General features: G+C 43.2%; 4 protein-coding genes across 4 annotated transcripts; all 4 read left to right on the top strand.

The window, feature by feature from the left end:
* The first annotated feature begins 431 nt into the window (after positions 1-431).
* Positions 432-1,541, top strand: LOC145705291 (uncharacterized). Its single transcript, XM_081782747.1, has 3 exons — positions 432-965; positions 1,015-1,179; positions 1,222-1,541. The coding sequence occupies exons 1-3, from the start codon at positions 512-514 to the stop codon at positions 1,539-1,541; spliced, it is 939 nt and encodes a 312-aa protein (XP_081638873.1). The 5' UTR covers positions 432-511.
* A 3,049-nt stretch (positions 1,542-4,590) lies between these two features.
* Positions 4,591-6,715, top strand: LOC145705945 (transmembrane protein 161B-like). The gene is made up of 7 exons (XM_081783447.1): positions 4,591-5,145; positions 5,193-5,332; positions 5,376-5,517; positions 5,561-5,782; positions 5,824-5,943; positions 5,987-6,195; positions 6,243-6,715. The coding sequence occupies exons 1-7, from the start codon at positions 4,921-4,923 to the stop codon at positions 6,505-6,507; spliced, it is 1,323 nt and encodes a 440-aa protein (XP_081639573.1). The 5' UTR covers positions 4,591-4,920; the 3' UTR covers positions 6,508-6,715.
* A 28-nt stretch (positions 6,716-6,743) lies between these two features.
* Positions 6,744-11,161, top strand: LOC145705280 (Golgi apparatus protein 1-like). The gene is made up of 9 exons (XM_081782736.1): positions 6,744-6,785; positions 6,902-7,108; positions 7,155-9,093; positions 9,152-9,403; positions 9,447-9,523; positions 9,622-9,723; positions 9,765-9,913; positions 9,956-10,082; positions 10,124-11,161. Exons 1-9 carry the CDS (start codon positions 6,744-6,746, stop codon positions 10,754-10,756), a joined length of 3,528 nt encoding a protein of 1,175 aa, XP_081638862.1. The 3' UTR covers positions 10,757-11,161.
* Position 11,162: 1 nt separating this feature from the next.
* Positions 11,163-13,596, top strand: LOC145705941 (transmembrane 9 superfamily member 4-like). The gene is made up of 10 exons (XM_081783444.1): positions 11,163-11,363; positions 11,408-11,474; positions 11,520-11,675; positions 11,721-11,990; positions 12,032-12,179; positions 12,224-12,459; positions 12,507-12,983; positions 13,024-13,105; positions 13,153-13,271; positions 13,321-13,596. Exons 1-10 carry the CDS (start codon positions 11,178-11,180, stop codon positions 13,428-13,430), a joined length of 1,851 nt encoding a protein of 616 aa, XP_081639570.1. The 5' UTR covers positions 11,163-11,177; the 3' UTR covers positions 13,431-13,596.
* Positions 13,597-14,898: the final 1,302 nt, after the last annotated feature.

Here is a 14,898-nt window from a genome sequence, read left to right as displayed (position 1 = left end):
AACGCAGAGATCTGGGATGAGTAGATTAGAACTGACAGGCAGAGTTTTGAAGTTGAAGAGTGGTAGTCTGTGGTAGTTAGTTTAAAAACTTGCAGTTCTTCAAAACCAGTTGCAAAGTACCCGAGCCGAGTCTGATAGCCGAGTTCAGTGCAGAAAACTTGCGTACATTCCACGCTCCGCCAGTCGACCATTCCGTTGAGACAACTCCTGTTGCCAGATTGAGCTCAACTCAGAATGCCTCCAGTGCTAATTTGAAACAGCCGCTTCGAGTTTCATTTGAGAAAAGTGAAGTTTTGACGCCGATTCTTAAGAACTCTAATAACTCAAATTGCCAACGCTTAGGAGAGGTGAAAGAAATAAATGAATCCTATATATTGAAACTGATTCGAATTTGAAAAACTTGATCTTTTTAATATTCACCTGATGAATAGACAATTCATTCCAAGACAACTATTTTCCGGTTCCAAAGTCGCCTTCTCCGACCTCTCCTTCCCCACAGACAAACGGAACAATGGAACTCATCGAGACTATCCGTAGCCAGGAGCTCGAAATTCACAAACATAAAAAAGCTAACGAAAAGCAAACTCGTCAACTTGCCCAGCAAGCGCAAATCATTCAACAGCTCAAGGATGAAATCGAGAAATATAAAACAGAATCAGAACAAAAAACAGTTTTAACAACTTCAACTGCAGAAAAATCTTCAAACACGGAAGTATCTTCATCTCAAGAAACCTCTTCTCAAACAGACCCTGCACCTTCAAAGCAACCTACAAAAGAATGCTCAATCCAGACATCAGACAGTTTTGTCTTCAAGCAGCCACAAGTACAAAGCACCAATAGTTCTCAAATGCAGTACTACGAGCGTTCACGAGAAACATCCCTGGCGGCTTCGACAAATTTGAACTACTCGAACGCCCATTCTCGTCAGTCAAATCACTACAGCACTGATACAGATTCTGACTCAGGTTGGAAATCAATACGGCTGTCTCGGATTTTTCAAATTTCGAGTTTCAGACGCGGAATTACCGCCCGAAGCGCTGGCCGAACTTGTGGGAAAGCTGAATCAAACCATTGCGAATTGCAATCAGGAGCATAAGCCGCAAGAGGTGCAGCAAGGATATCAACAACAGAATACCACTGCGCCGGCCGCTATTAATCATATTCCTCCAATTAGTAATGGTTAAGAACGGCAAATTATTTAGTTTGTAAATGAACCCTAAGATCATTTTACGAGTTCATCTGCAAGCGAGGACGATGAAGAGGATTATCCAGAAGGCGACACGATGTTTATTCGAAATATCGCACCCTCTTACGGCACTAGAAAAGAAGGCCAACTTCACCACGTCAGCCAATATGGAGAAGAGAGTGTTTGCGCCCAACTAGCGCGTAAATACGGCGTCCCGACTCCTTCTTCTGCCCCTTCTTCACGAAGTCAAAGCCGCTACCGGTACATGTCAACTCCGGATCAAACTTTCAACCTGCACAACTCCTCTGATATGTCTCTCGCGACAGCAAGGAACTGGTTCTTACATAATCGCTAACAATGAACAAAAAGTCAAGGGAACTTTCTGTTTGGGAAACATGTGGTTTTCAACACCTTTGTTCAGAGTTCGAAATCCCGCGTTTGCCCGGGGGAAGATACGGGCACGGGCAAGAAAGTGAAGATTCCCGAGGGCAAAAGCGGTCACGGGCAAAAAAATGAATTTTCCCGCGGGCCAAGCGGGCACGGGCACAATAAAAAATATTCCCGCGGGCAAATTCGGGCACGGGCAAGATTCCCGCGAGCTTAAACGGGCACGGGCAGATTCAATGCACCTTATGAAAAAGTGTTAAACCATTTAAATAGCGTGGAAATAGACACCAAATACTTGAGGGAGTATTTTGAAAACTAATCTGCATACAAAACTGTTATGACGTGCTTTTTTTAAGGTTAACGAAGTTTTCCAGCCCATTTCCGCCTTATAGAACCCCGAACATTATACCTTTACAAATCAACAGAAAATTTTGAGAACTTAAACGGTTCAAAATTCTAGAAAACTCCACTTCCAGTCGGTTCTAGAGCCGGAAGTTGACGTAATTTAGGTGTTATGGTGAAGTGTGACCTATCAAATTGATGCTCAGACGATTTCCTATCATTTAAGACCAAGAATCAAGACCAACCGCGGTAAAATAAACCGGAAAAAAGTGAAAAAAAATCATCACTTTATGCCTTTTTTACATAATTTTAACGGTCGGTTTGACCAGGTTTGGGACTGTTTCTTCTGAAGTATTGATTTTAGGATGACTCGAAATCTTCTGAGCATCAATTTGATAGGTCACACTCTACCATTTTAACTAAATTTCGTCAATTTCCGGCTCTGGAATCGACCGGAAGTGGAGTTCTGTAGTCTTCTTCTTTGCTCTAGAGTTCTTTGCCCAAATCGCCGTTTGCCCAACTTGGAGAAACGGAGATCTTGGGCAAACGGCGATCTGAAAAAAGTTTATATTAATTGATCATTAGACATTATTTGGCTTTTTTTAATGTCAATCCTGGCTTCTTCAACGCCAATCCTGGCTTCACCAACATCAATCATGTTTTCTCCAATATCATCGACACTATATCAATTATGGCTTCTCCATCGCCAATTCTCGCTTCACCGACTTCAAATATGGCTTCTCCAATGTCCATCCCGGGTTCTTCGACGTCAATCCCGATTTCTCCATCGTCGATCCCGACTTCTCCAACGTCGATCCCGGCTTCATCCATCTCCATCTCGGCTTTTTCAACGCCAATTTTATCTTGAAGAAGCCATGATCGACATTCGAGAAGCGATGATTGACAACTGAGAAGCCGGGAGTGACGTTTGAGAAGCTTGGATTGAAGTAAGTGACGCCCGGATCAGCATTGAAGAAGCCGGGATTGACGCTGGAGCAGTGTTTGAAAAAATGGTGAGCGCGAGCCACGAGCGAGCGCGAGCGAGTGAGCGAGCGCTCATGCTCACTCACTCACGTTGATCTCGAGAACCTTTGCTCGCGCTCGCTCACTCACCATAAAATTCCAAGGTCCCTGCTTGCACTCACTCGCGCTCGCTCACGGTTATTTTAAGTGAAGTCACCCTCATGACAAAATCATTTAATATTCATGAAATCTATCTTGATTTTATCTTTTCATCTCGTAAGAATACACATCATTAACTTATGATAGTTAAAAGTCCTTCAAATTTGAAAGTACTAGAATTTTTCAAGAAATCACTCAATGAAAACGTTGTTGAAAAGCTGCGAGTGAGCGCGAGCGAGCGAGGGAGCGCTCACGCTTGCTCACTCATAGAAAAATCCTGGTATCTGCGCTCGCGCTCGCTCGCTCACGAAAAAATCAAAAGAGTCTGCTCGCGCTCGCTCACTCGTGTTAAAATTCTGAGGGCCTCTGCTCGCGCTCACTCGCTCACGAGAGTTTTAACCATTATTTCAAACACTGCGCTGGAGATGCCAGGATTCAAGTTTGAGCCACCAAGATTGACGTCTGAAAAGCTAGGATCGAAGTTTTTGAAGCCGGGATTGAAATAAGTGAAGCCGGGATTGACTGTGAAGAAGACAATAAAAGTTATATGATCAATCAATTTAAATTAATTCACATCGCCGTTTGCCCAAGTCGCCGTTTGCCCAAGTTGAGCAAACGGAGAATCCTGAATTCTTCAACGCCAATCCTGGCTTCACCAACTTCAATCATGTCTTCTCCACTATCATTAATATTATATCAATTTTGGTTTTTCCAACGTCAATTCTGGGTCTACATCGTCAATCCTAGCTTCACCGACTTCAATCATGGCTTCTCTAATGTCAGTCCCGAGTTCTTCGACGTCAATCACGACTTCTCCAACGCGAATCCCGTTGACGTTTGAGCCACCAACATTGATTTCTAAAAAGCTTGGATCGAAGTTGTTGAAGCCGGGACTGAAGTTGGTGAAGCAGGGGTTGGCTGTGGAGAAGCCAATACAACAAAGTTATATGATCAATCAATTTAATTAATTCACATCGCCGTTTGCCCAAGTCGCCATTTGCCCAACTTGGGGAAACGGAGACCATTCGGTCGTAGTTTTTAACTAGCCCCTAAAACTTGCGATATAAAAATCCGAAGGGTCGTTTTTATTTTATTTTCTTATTTTGAAAAATATGCTTGAGATTTAGCAGTAGAAAAAAATGTTCCCCCGGGCTGCCCTCGGGAATATTTCGTGCGGGAACGCGGGCAAACCGCCCGTGCCCGTTTATGCCCGCGGGAATCTTCTCATTCATGCCCGTGCCCGTATCTGCCCGCGGGAAAATTTATTATAGTGCCCGTGCCCGCTTGGCTCGCGGGAAAATTCGTTTTTGTGCCCGTGACCGTTTTTGCCCTCGGGAATCTTAAATATTCTGCCCGTGCCCGCCCGCCCGCCGCCCCCTTGCCCGGGAGCCGCAAAAATTTCGAACTCTGGCTTTGTTGATGCGCAAACACCAAGACCTAAATTTTGATGAGCAAAAGAGGCCCTGAGCGCCCGCGGGCACCCCACGATAATACGCAAGCATTTCAAGAGGCATTGAACTAAAAATAAAATTTCGAAACTTACTTCCTTTCAATCCGAATGCTTAAAATAAGAACCACCGTATCAGATACATGGAGAGACACTTGTCGAAGCCACAGCGAAGAAAGTCCGACGCCAGCGTCCCGCAGCGCACATCAAAGCCGATCGTAGACCTAACAGAGCTGGATCGCCTTGAAAACTTCAAATGAGCCTGAAACGAATTCATTCCAATTTTACACAAATTGACGTGGCGCACTGTCACGCTTTTCTCTCCTACTGTGCCTCAGCTGACGTCTGTCCGCTCCTATATTTTCGTACTTTGCTGCAATTTCTTATTTTCTCAGTTCCTAAATTTCTCTAAAAAGTATTCTCTTTTCCAGGTTAAATGGCTGTTTTCGGCTTTAACCTGACAGTGTCGATAATTGGGCTGTTCTTCCTGCGGAAGCTGATACCTATTTTCGATCTACCGAGCAAGCTTCTTACCGGATTTTACCGATTCTATGCACCCTCAGAGAATGATTGCAGACAAGCAGCCCAGCTCAAGCCCAAGAATGTGAAGACTTCAAAGAGAAATCAAAATGTTCAAAGCAAGGACTTTGTCATTCCAAAAGTAATTCACAATAATAAATTTTGCAGCTTATTATCGATTAATTTTAGGATGCTGAGGTGCCTTTGTATTTTGCACAAGTCAAGGCTGAAGACTGGAGTTTCCTTCATTTTTACCCGGAGTTTTGCTGGCTCATCGAGTTTAGTCTAACTACGCTATTTGTGCTCGCGGTTACCGAATTAGTTCCAAGGTAAAATTTCTAGCTCGTTGATTAATTCTTCATAATATTCAAGTGAGTTTAAATGGAGAGGTGAAGCGATTCCCGACGAGCTGAATTTATCCGTCATTTGGGTCGTCCTTGCCAGTTTGTTTTGCTCAATTAACCTGGCTCGATTATCCTCGAAGCTGATAAGAAGCACTGGCGAGCGCAGCCTGGTGAGTAACCTTATCAAAATGCCAAAAGTAATTGTTGAATTAGCTCGTCATGTTCGGCACTTTCACCTTTGTCTCGAGTTTGAGCGCGCTCACGCTCTCTTCTGAATGGATCGAGCTTGGATTCCATGAACTTGTTGCGAACCTCGAGAGGATGTCAAAACTTGGTCTGACGCTGATCATCTGCCTCTTTTCTGCTTTCTTCGGCTCAGTGTTCTCTTTCTGTGGATTTAGAGTTGCTCAAATGAACCGGGATGCTTCTGAAAACGTAGGAAATCTTTCACGATGAAATTTTATAAGTGCTTCTAGGAAAAAGGACTCAAGAAGATGTTGATTCATGGCTCGTTCTTTTCTGGATTGCTTATTCCTGTGACCTTTTTTCCCAAACTTTTCCGATACCGTCTTCAAGAACCGAGCAACATCGAAAACGTAAGCGCTTACAAACGGATAATTACTGACGAGAAACTTCTAGTTTGAGTGGCTCCCAGGCGGATTTGACGACGTACTCATCGACAGAATCCAACTAGGAATTATTATTGGGAGCTCTATTTGGACTCTAGTGATGTGGCGATCCCATATTCAAGCATACCTAGCTATTGCGAAAACGAGAGTCGAAAGAGCGCGAAAAATGAAGAAAAATTACACACAGCAGGAGATGAACAAAAACGTTACTCTTATCTGGTTAGTCTTCATTTTGAAAAGTGGCTAAAGAAATTAATCAAATTTAGGTACTATACATTGGTAACTGCGCTTCAATATATCCTGCCCACCGTCCTTATGCTTTTCCTCAGTCTCTTGTATAAATCAGCGAGCGGACTGACTTGGTACGGCCCACAGACTGAGCCCTGGTCGAACCCATCCGGCCTCGAAAGACTTCCCGAAGGAACTTTTGTCGTCGCCATCAAGTACCTGCTCTGGCTGGTTTCAAACGCACAGGCTCTCTCAAAGATCGGCGGATACATTTTCCACTCCGTGATCGACACTGACCTCTAGACTTATTTTACAATTATCACTGACAGTTCTTCATCTACCTGGAACCTTTTATTTCTTGTTTATTTCTGGCTTCAATCTGACTCTGTGTTTACCAAACAGTCCAATTTAGTACTGAGTATCAACTTGTAAAAATTGTAAAGTCGGAATTTCTTTACAATTTTGGCCGAGTGCTTATTTATTTTGAAATTGATTATTTCTTACGTGTGAATCGGGGATTTAACTTGTAAATTTAGAACATGAAATTGTCTCTGTTAGCATTCGTCGGGTTGGAACAACTGGTTTCGGGCCAAGCAGCCAATGCCAATGACCCTGCAGCTCAGGAATGATTGAAATACTCACGTTTTCTTGCTCCTATCTAATTCACTTTTCTCAATCGGAAACAGGGCGCTGAAAGACAAGAAAAACTGACTCGATTGACGATATTTCAGTGAGTGAGTCCACGTTACCTCCCATTGCCGAGTCTGAATTTTGCGCCGCGCAAGTTCAAAAGCTCTGTCCAGCCAAAAGAATCCGCAAGGATGACTATTTAGTCTACAATTGTCTTGAAATCGCCGCATCTGAAGGAAAACTTGTTGATGAGCAGTGTCAGCACTTTTTATGGGTATTTTAATAGCACAAATAATCCTCTTTTATCATAAATTTCCTAGATCTGGAAGCATTCGCAAACTGAAAGCAAAGAAATCCAAAAACTCGTGTCTCAAAAATGCCCGCAAGATTCCATCGCCGGTGTTGCCTCCGAATGCGCTCATTACTACTCCGAACCATTCGGAGCTGACAATAAGCTCATCCCTTGTCTTATGGACTACCGCCTTCAAATAACTGACGATCCTAGCTGCCGAAGTTACCTAACCGATATCTCGAAGGTCGTGTTTTCGGATTTCCGACTCATTTGTAATTTTGTGAATCAATGCAAAAACGACATCTTCAAGTACCAATGCGGGCGAAATGACTTTGGCCAAAGTCTGGACGAAGACGAAGGCATCAATCCTTGGCTTCAGCAACATTCCCAAGGAGCTGTTGTTCAATGTCTCGAAAATCATCTCGGCGACGATGAAGAAATCAGTGAAGGGTGCCAAAAGGAGCTTGTGAATCTGGCCGAGCTCTCTGCTGACGATTTTACTCTCGACAGGGCTTTTTACATGGCCTGCCGAGATGATAGAGATAATTTCCCAGATTGCGCAGAGATACCCGCTGGAGATGGAAAAGTGTACTCTTGTCTCTTCCGCCACAAGTTCGACAAAGCGATGACCGAAGACTGCCAACAAGCCATTACTATTCGCGAACGATTGATCTACTCTGCGGATTACAAGGCGGGCTACAATCTGCACAAGACATGTAGAAAATCATTCCGCCAATTTGGATGTGATACTGCCGAGTTCGATAACCTCCAAATGGGTGGTGAATTCGCAGGTCTTTCGGACATCCTCATGTGCGTTGAAAAGAAGTTGCGAAAAGAAAAGAAGGATAAAAACGGAAAATTGCTTGCTGTTGAAGGCAGCTGTGATTCGGAACTTCTTGCTTACCGACAATTCTTGATGGAAGATTACTCTCTTTCGCCAGAAGTCGTTTCCGCATGCAAAATTGAGATCAAAACGTACTGCGATGGAGGTATTGTCAAAGGAGGCGAAACGCTCCACTGTTTGATGGGACTCGACACAGACCCAGATGTCGACGAAGATATTTCCGACGATTGCGAAGATGCTCTTTACGAGCTTATCGAAGAGACCGAGGCCGACGATAGTTTCAGGGTCGACAAGCGACTCGACCATCTCTGCAGCCCGATTGCCGCTGAACTTTGCAAGGATTCAAATGATGATGACGCTGAAGTCTTGTCGTGTCTGCTTGAGAATCTGCACTCTCACCAAATGGTCCAAGAGCATCCACTCTGTCGAAAATCACTCTTAGAAACCCAGTACTTCCTTTCAAGAGACTTTTCGTGGGATAAGAAATTCCGTCGCGCTTGTCATGAAGACGCTGAAGATCTCTGTAATGTCGGAACTTTCAATGAGGTCGACGACGAAGAAGAACTTCCAATTCCTCTTTCAATGGTGATCGGTTGTTTGTACAGACATAGCCATCCATTCGAGGAGGATGTCGGTAAAAACGGAGCAGGAAGAACCCTTAAGGCTAAATGCGCCGAGCAAGTGCACCGTGTCATGAAACAGCGAGCTATGGAAGTTGAACTCAATCCCGAACTGGAAGCTGCCTGTCGACCTACTTTAGGAAGCATGTGTTCAGAAGAAGATGCTTTGAAGAAAGTCGAGTTTTTGTGCCTCCAAGATCATTATGAAGATATGAAGAAGTCCACTCGAGCGCACGACCAGCAGTGTGCCGAGCAAGTCGCCAAGTTAACTCAAATTGCTTCTGAAGATCTTGATCTCGAGCAAGTTCTTTTCACTTCTTGTGAGCCTATGGTCGAAAAGTTCTGCAAGCCTGCACTGAAATCTGAAGATGAAGGAAAGGTTTTGGGTTGCCTCATCAATCACAAAAATGAGCAGGACATGGACGAGAAGTGTCAAGCTGGTGTTTTGCACTTCCAGATTATCTCGATGACGGACTATAAGCTTGGTTACGCGTTCTTCAAAAGTACGATATCGTACAAAAATTATAATTTTTGCCAATTTCTGATAACAAACAACTTTAGGTTGCAAAAAGGATATCCAGATGTACTGCCATAATCAGGCGCAGCAGCAGTCAAAACCGCAAATTGTCCACTGTCTCTCCGAGAGAATTCGAAACGCGGTTTTGTCAGAGAGCTCGCACGATATTTCTGATGTTTGCCGAGCGCAAGTTAACTTCGAGCTCTTGTCTGAATCTGAAGACGTTCGTCTTCGACCAGAAATTATTAGAGCTTGCGCTTTGGACATCAAGGTTCACTGCAATGATGTCAAACCAGGTTCGTGCTATGTGAGAAAGATAGTATTTAATTTATTTGATAGGAGCTGGCAGAATCGAAGAGTGCTTGAAAGAAAAGAAAGATGATCTCAGTAATAAATGCGCTGGAGTCTTATTCGAGGTAAAGATTTGGTTGATAGCCGAATTATGACAAAGTTTTTGATATGATCTGGTTATGTTCAATATCATATGTTCTGACGCGACTTTATCTTTTTTGAGGACATCGAGATCGAGGCGGATAACCCGGCTGTTGACTACTTCCTTATCAAAGCCTGCAAGCCTGTCATCCAAGCTCACTGCGGGCAAGCTTCCAATATGAAGGTAGAAATCAAAGATGACTAGATTTGTTACATAAAATTCAGAATGTGATGCCCTGTCTTGTGGAGCACGTTGGCGATGATCTAATGTCGAAGGAGTGTCGCATGGCGGTCAAAGCGAGACAGATGATGGGAGCGGAAAATATCAAGCTCAATCCTCAACTCTCAAAGGCTTGCCACCTCGATATCCAAAGGTTATTAATTTTATGAGTCCTAGACTAATTTTTTGCTCGTAGAGTATGCCCAGCTGAGTTCGGCGAAATGAAACAGCTCGTATCAGAGCTAAAGGCAGATATGAATTCAGACAAAGGAGCTCTTTTCGAAGGACGAGTTATTTCTTGTTTGAAGAACAATTTCATCAAGGTTTCATTTTTCATTTGACCATTTCTAAATGATCATTTTAGCAACAAGCGTCAAAGGATAACAAACTAATTCTTACGAAGAATTGCGCTTCCCATGTTGAAAATTTGATGAAGCAGGAGATCAAACACTACGAACTTGACCCAGAGCTCAAAAAATTCTGCAACAAAGGCCCCATTTCCCCACTGAAGATTATGTGCTCTCCTGAGTCCGTCGAAGACCCGATAGAGTGTCTCAAAGAAAAGTTCAACAATGAAGAGCTCAAGGAAAGTGAGCCGTGTAGAATTTACATTGGCAAGCTTATCCAAGAAGGTGAGGTCGATGTGAATGTGGATGCCACTCTTCAAAATGCTTGCGGCACGGATCTAAAAATGTACTGCACGGACGTTGAGCCTGGACACGGACGTCGAATCAACTGCCTTGTCAATATGATGAAGAAGAAACCGAAGAGTCTTTCGGAAGCTTGTCTCTCTAAGCTGCACGAGCGACGGGACATGTGGCAGAAAGCACAAAGCATGAAGATCGAAGGCGTCGAAGACCTCTACTACTCGATTCAACGGTCCAACCACTCGCACTACTTGTTCGCGGTTCTCGCCGGGCTCTGCCTTGTCCTTCTCGGTTGTGGAATGAGCCTTGGTCGAGTGACTGCTCGTGCCAGAGAACGCAAAGCGCTTTGAACAAAGAATATCCCAAGACCGAGTGTTTTCTATTGTGACTTCTTCCCAAAACCAAACTGCACTTTCTGTTTCAATGCCTATCATCATCGCGATCGTGATAGTCCTATCTTTTGATATAAAAAAGACCTTAGAGCCATTGCCAAGCTGTTCCTGTATCTAAACTTAAAATTTATTTAAATGTAACTTCACCTATCGATTCACAAATGAGCAAAGTTCTGAATTTATTTGTCGAATTCCGAATACTTGTTTAGTTCAATTATTCTACTCTTGTCAACAAATACATATTTTTTCCATTCATTCATTTTCATTTCATCATCTTGCCTTTTCCTGTTACGTTTGCTAAAGAAATGCTTTATGTGCAATATAACTATACATAAATTCGAATAAATCCGATAAAATTTCTGATTGATTCTTGTTAAGCATGGCGAAGGGGCTGTGGGGTTTAGTCGCACTCCTGCAGCATGCGTCTGCATTTTACGTGCCAGGAGTTGCGCCAATCGACTTCGCTCAAGAAGACAAAGTTGAAATCAAAGCTGTTAAAATGACTTCTTCAAAGACACAACTGCCATACGAGTACTACTCACTTCCTCTTTGTAAGCCGGAAAAAGTAATGAACAAATTTTAGCTTCATTTTTTAACATTCGATACCAGGTTGTTTACCAGACAGAAAATCTCGGAGAAGTCCTCCGCGGTGATAGAATCGTCAACACTAACTACGGTATACTAATACACAGGAAAGTATAGTAATTGTTTCTCTTTTGAGATGTGCGAGTTGGAGTCGACCAGGAGTGCACAATCCTCTGCACTCAACCAATTACTTCTGAAGAGCGAGACGCTTTCGTCAAGAAAATCAAGGAAGCATACACTGTTCACCTCCTCGCTGACAATCTCCCCATTGCCACCAAATGGAAACTTGAAGGTAAAAACTCATCTTTTCTATCTTATTTTATGGGCACAAAATAAGACGATGTAACACAATACGAGCATGGATACAAACTCGGTATCGTCGATGGCGAAGATTTATTCATCAATAACCACTTGGAGCTCAACATCAAGTACAACAAACAATTCGACGACGTCCTTGGCGAGCAGTATCGAGTTGTTGCATTCGAAGTCAGTCCGAAATCCGTAGCTACAACTAACCCAGGCGACGACAACTCTTGCTCGATCGATGTCAACGATAAACACATGAAAATTGATGATACGGTCTCTCAAATTAGCTTTAGCTACTCTGGTGCGTTCTTATAATATATCTTCTTTATTAATGTTTTTAAGTTCATTGGGAAGAGTCACAGATCCGATGGGCGTCAAGATGGGACACTTATTTGGAAATGGGAGATGTTCAGATTCACTGGTTTTCGATTGTCAACTCCATCGTTGTTGTCTTCTTCCTTGCTGGTATTCTCGCCATGATCATCGTCAGGTATAATATTCAAGCTCTTCCTAGCTTAAATTTACCTTTTCAAGGACGCTTCGCCGCGACATCGCCCAGTACAACAAGGAGGATGACGAACTGGACGAGGCGATGGAAGAAACTGGCTGGAAACTTGTCCACGGCGACGTTTTCCGACCACCGCAGTACTCTTCAATCTTGTGCGCATTTATTGGCTCAGGAGTACAAATTGGCCTTATGGCTATGATCACTATCGTTGTTGCTATGTTTGGAATGCTTTCGCCGTCAGCAAGAGGCTCTCTTGTCACAGGTGATATGATTTTTTAACAACAGTATTCGAACGATATATTTTCCTAGCTGGTTTTTTCTTGTTTATGTTTATGGGCATCTTCTCTGGATATTTCTCTGGGCGACTTTACAAAACAGTCCGGGGCCAGAGCTGGAAGAGCGCAGCGATTTGGACGGGTCTTCTCTACCCAAGCATCACTTTTGGAACTTGTTTCCTTCTCAACTTCTTCATCTGGGGCCAGAAGTCTTCTGGCGCTGTTCCTTTCACAACAATGCTCGCTATTCTCTGCATGTGGTTCGGTGTTTCGCTCCCTCTCGTCATGACTGGTTATTACTTCGGCTTCAGAAAGCAGCCTTACGAAGCGCCCGTCCGAACAAACCAGATCCCTCGACAGGTGCCAGACCAACCATGGTACATGAATTCGTTCGTTTCTCTTCTTATGTCTGGAGTGCTCCCGTTTGGTGCAGTATTTATTGAGCTCTTCTTCATCTTCACGGCCCTATGGGAAAACGAATTTTATTATCTCTTCGGATTCCTTTTTCTTGGTAACTTTTCTTTTATCTTCTTTGTTTGAGTAAATTATAGTGTTTATCATCCTCATCATCGCTTGCTCTCAAATCGCCATCGTCATGGTTTACTTCCAGCTCTGCGCCGAAGACTACAACTGGTAAAACTAAAATTGTTATTAACAATTTTAAACGCTGATGTTAATAGGTGGTGGAGGAGCTTCTTCGTCGGTTCGGGAAGCGCATTCTACGTCTTCCTTTATTCAATTTTCTACTTCTACACCAAGCTCGAGATCACCTCGTTCGTGCCAACTCTTTTGTATTTTGGTAAGTAGTCACATGCTAATTAAAGCTATTCATTTAATTTGTAAAATAGGCTACACGGCTCTGATTACGTTGACGTTCGCAATTTTCACGGGCACGATTTCATTCTACGCCTCCTTCGCCTTCATCAACAAGATCTACGGCCAGATCAAGATCGACTGAGCGCAAATACTCCTGGTGTGTTTATATCCGACTCTAGAAAACAGTGCAATATGAATCAAGTTCCTCATGTAGACTTACACTAAACCACTTTGCCATGGGCGGCGCATTCTCCTTCCTTCTTTTCTTACTGAATTCATTCTGTTTCAAAAATCGAGAAAGCCCTCGGCGAGACTATATATATATATAAACTTAACATTATAAATTATTATATGATAAGAAAAAGTACAATCCGCATTCAAACCAAAGTCGTTGTATTTTGATTTCATCGCATTTTTCGCAGGAAGAGTCAGTTATATAAATATTTACTTGCATCGAAAAAAATGATGGCATTAATCGCCTTGTATTGTGGGGTTGACTATTCAAGTTGAAAACTTGTGTGTGTTCGTAATAACTAATGGCTTACTGCTTCATATGATTATTTAACGAACGTATTGCAACGCACGACGAAAAAAGGAGAGTTCTGGAGGCACACGCATTCGGGCACGCACGCAATCGCCAGCGTGGGCGTCTGTGGGCTCGGGCACAGACTAGTTATTCCGACTTTCTTCATCTCGCGCTGCATTTTAGCCGGTTTATCGGTCAGCTGAGCGCTTTTTTCTTCTTCTTTTGCTGCGCCAGGCGCTCCGGCCGTTTTCCAGAGATCGAGCGACTTGTAGAGATAGTAAAGAAACTGTTTATGTGTTTTACGAATCGTAGAATATCTAGGACTCTCACAGCCATTTTTATTGGAAATCGATGTCAGAGCCTAGAGTAAGGCGAGCTAAAGGGCCAGTGACTTTCTGGCTGAGTCGTAATCGAGCGCCGCAAAAAACACAAACTCATAGAGTTCTTTACAGACTTGCTTGATACTACCAAGGCGCAGAGATAGTCATGATTAAAAGATGTATCTAACTTAATAATGGAGAGACGCCGGGGTAAGTCGAGCCGCTTCGCCGAAAATTGAATATCGATTTTCAAACCCGTCAAAAGCCATGGCACTTTCAGCAGGTGTCTCCTCACAATGTACAATACAATGTCCGAAAATGTCTTTTTCGCCTCCAAACCATTAGATATTCCGAATTTGTTTGATGATTTTTATCAAAGGAAATAGTGATCATCGACTTTTTTCGCAAAATTCATACCTACTTGTACAGTAAAAACCGCTGGTTTGGGACAGTCGGGCGAATTAACGATCAAAGGCACGCGGCCACGGGGGTGTTTTTAAACTTACCGCTTTACCCGGAAGGCGAAAGTGGCGCGCGAGAGCAAAAGTGAAAATACTTCTAGTTTGGGACACGTGGGTGGACTAGGGGTGTCCCAGACCAGCGGTTTTTATTGGACTTATTGTTGGTATGAGAATCTCATGAGGTCATGAGATTCAAAAATTTACGAGCTTTTTTCCCAGTGAGTTCGAAACAGGAAATTATTTACTTGAAAATATTGTTCAAAGAGGAATAATTTTTGACCTGAGATTAATTTATATTTCCCA

This window comes from Oikopleura dioica, chromosome PAR (assembly GCF_907165135.1).
Source record: "Oikopleura dioica chromosome PAR, OKI2018_I68_1.0, whole genome shotgun sequence".
Taxonomy (NCBI): domain Eukaryota; kingdom Metazoa; phylum Chordata; class Appendicularia; order Copelata; family Oikopleuridae; genus Oikopleura; species Oikopleura dioica.
This window is presented reverse-complemented; position numbering and strand designations above follow the sequence as displayed.

Bases quoted from the DNA above. Each gene is read 5' to 3' on its own strand.
- LOC145705945 (XM_081783447.1), top strand. From the start codon at position 4,921: ATGGCTGTTTTCGGCTTTAACCTGACAGTGTCGATAATTGGGCTGTTC. The intron at 5,146-5,192 runs GTAATTCACAAT...GATTAATTTTAG, and splicing joins AGGACTTTGTCATTCCAAAA to GATGCTGAGGTGCCTTTGTA. The intron at 6,196-6,242 runs GTTAGTCTTCAT...AATCAAATTTAG, and splicing joins AAAAACGTTACTCTTATCTG to GTACTATACATTGGTAACTG.
- LOC145705291 (XM_081782747.1), top strand. From the start codon at position 512: ATGGAACTCATCGAGACTATCCGTAGCCAGGAGCTCGAAATTCACAAA. The intron at 966-1,014 runs GTTGGAAATCAA...TTCGAGTTTCAG, and splicing joins TGATACAGATTCTGACTCAG to ACGCGGAATTACCGCCCGAA. The intron at 1,180-1,221 runs GTTAAGAACGGC...ATGAACCCTAAG, and splicing joins TATTCCTCCAATTAGTAATG to ATCATTTTACGAGTTCATCT.
- LOC145705280 (XM_081782736.1), top strand. From the start codon at position 6,744: ATGAAATTGTCTCTGTTAGCATTCGTCGGGTTGGAACAACTG. The intron at 9,094-9,151 runs GTACGATATCGT...AAACAACTTTAG, and splicing joins TGGTTACGCGTTCTTCAAAA to GTTGCAAAAAGGATATCCAG. The intron at 10,083-10,123 runs GTTTCATTTTTC...TGATCATTTTAG, and splicing joins TGAAGAACAATTTCATCAAG to CAACAAGCGTCAAAGGATAA.
- LOC145705941 (XM_081783444.1), top strand. From the start codon at position 11,178: ATGGCGAAGGGGCTGTGGGGTTTAGTCGCACTCCTGCAGCATGCGTCT. The intron at 12,180-12,223 runs GTATAATATTCA...TACCTTTTCAAG, and splicing joins CTCGCCATGATCATCGTCAG to GACGCTTCGCCGCGACATCG. The intron at 13,106-13,152 runs GTAAAACTAAAA...TGATGTTAATAG, and splicing joins TGCGCCGAAGACTACAACTG to GTGGTGGAGGAGCTTCTTCG.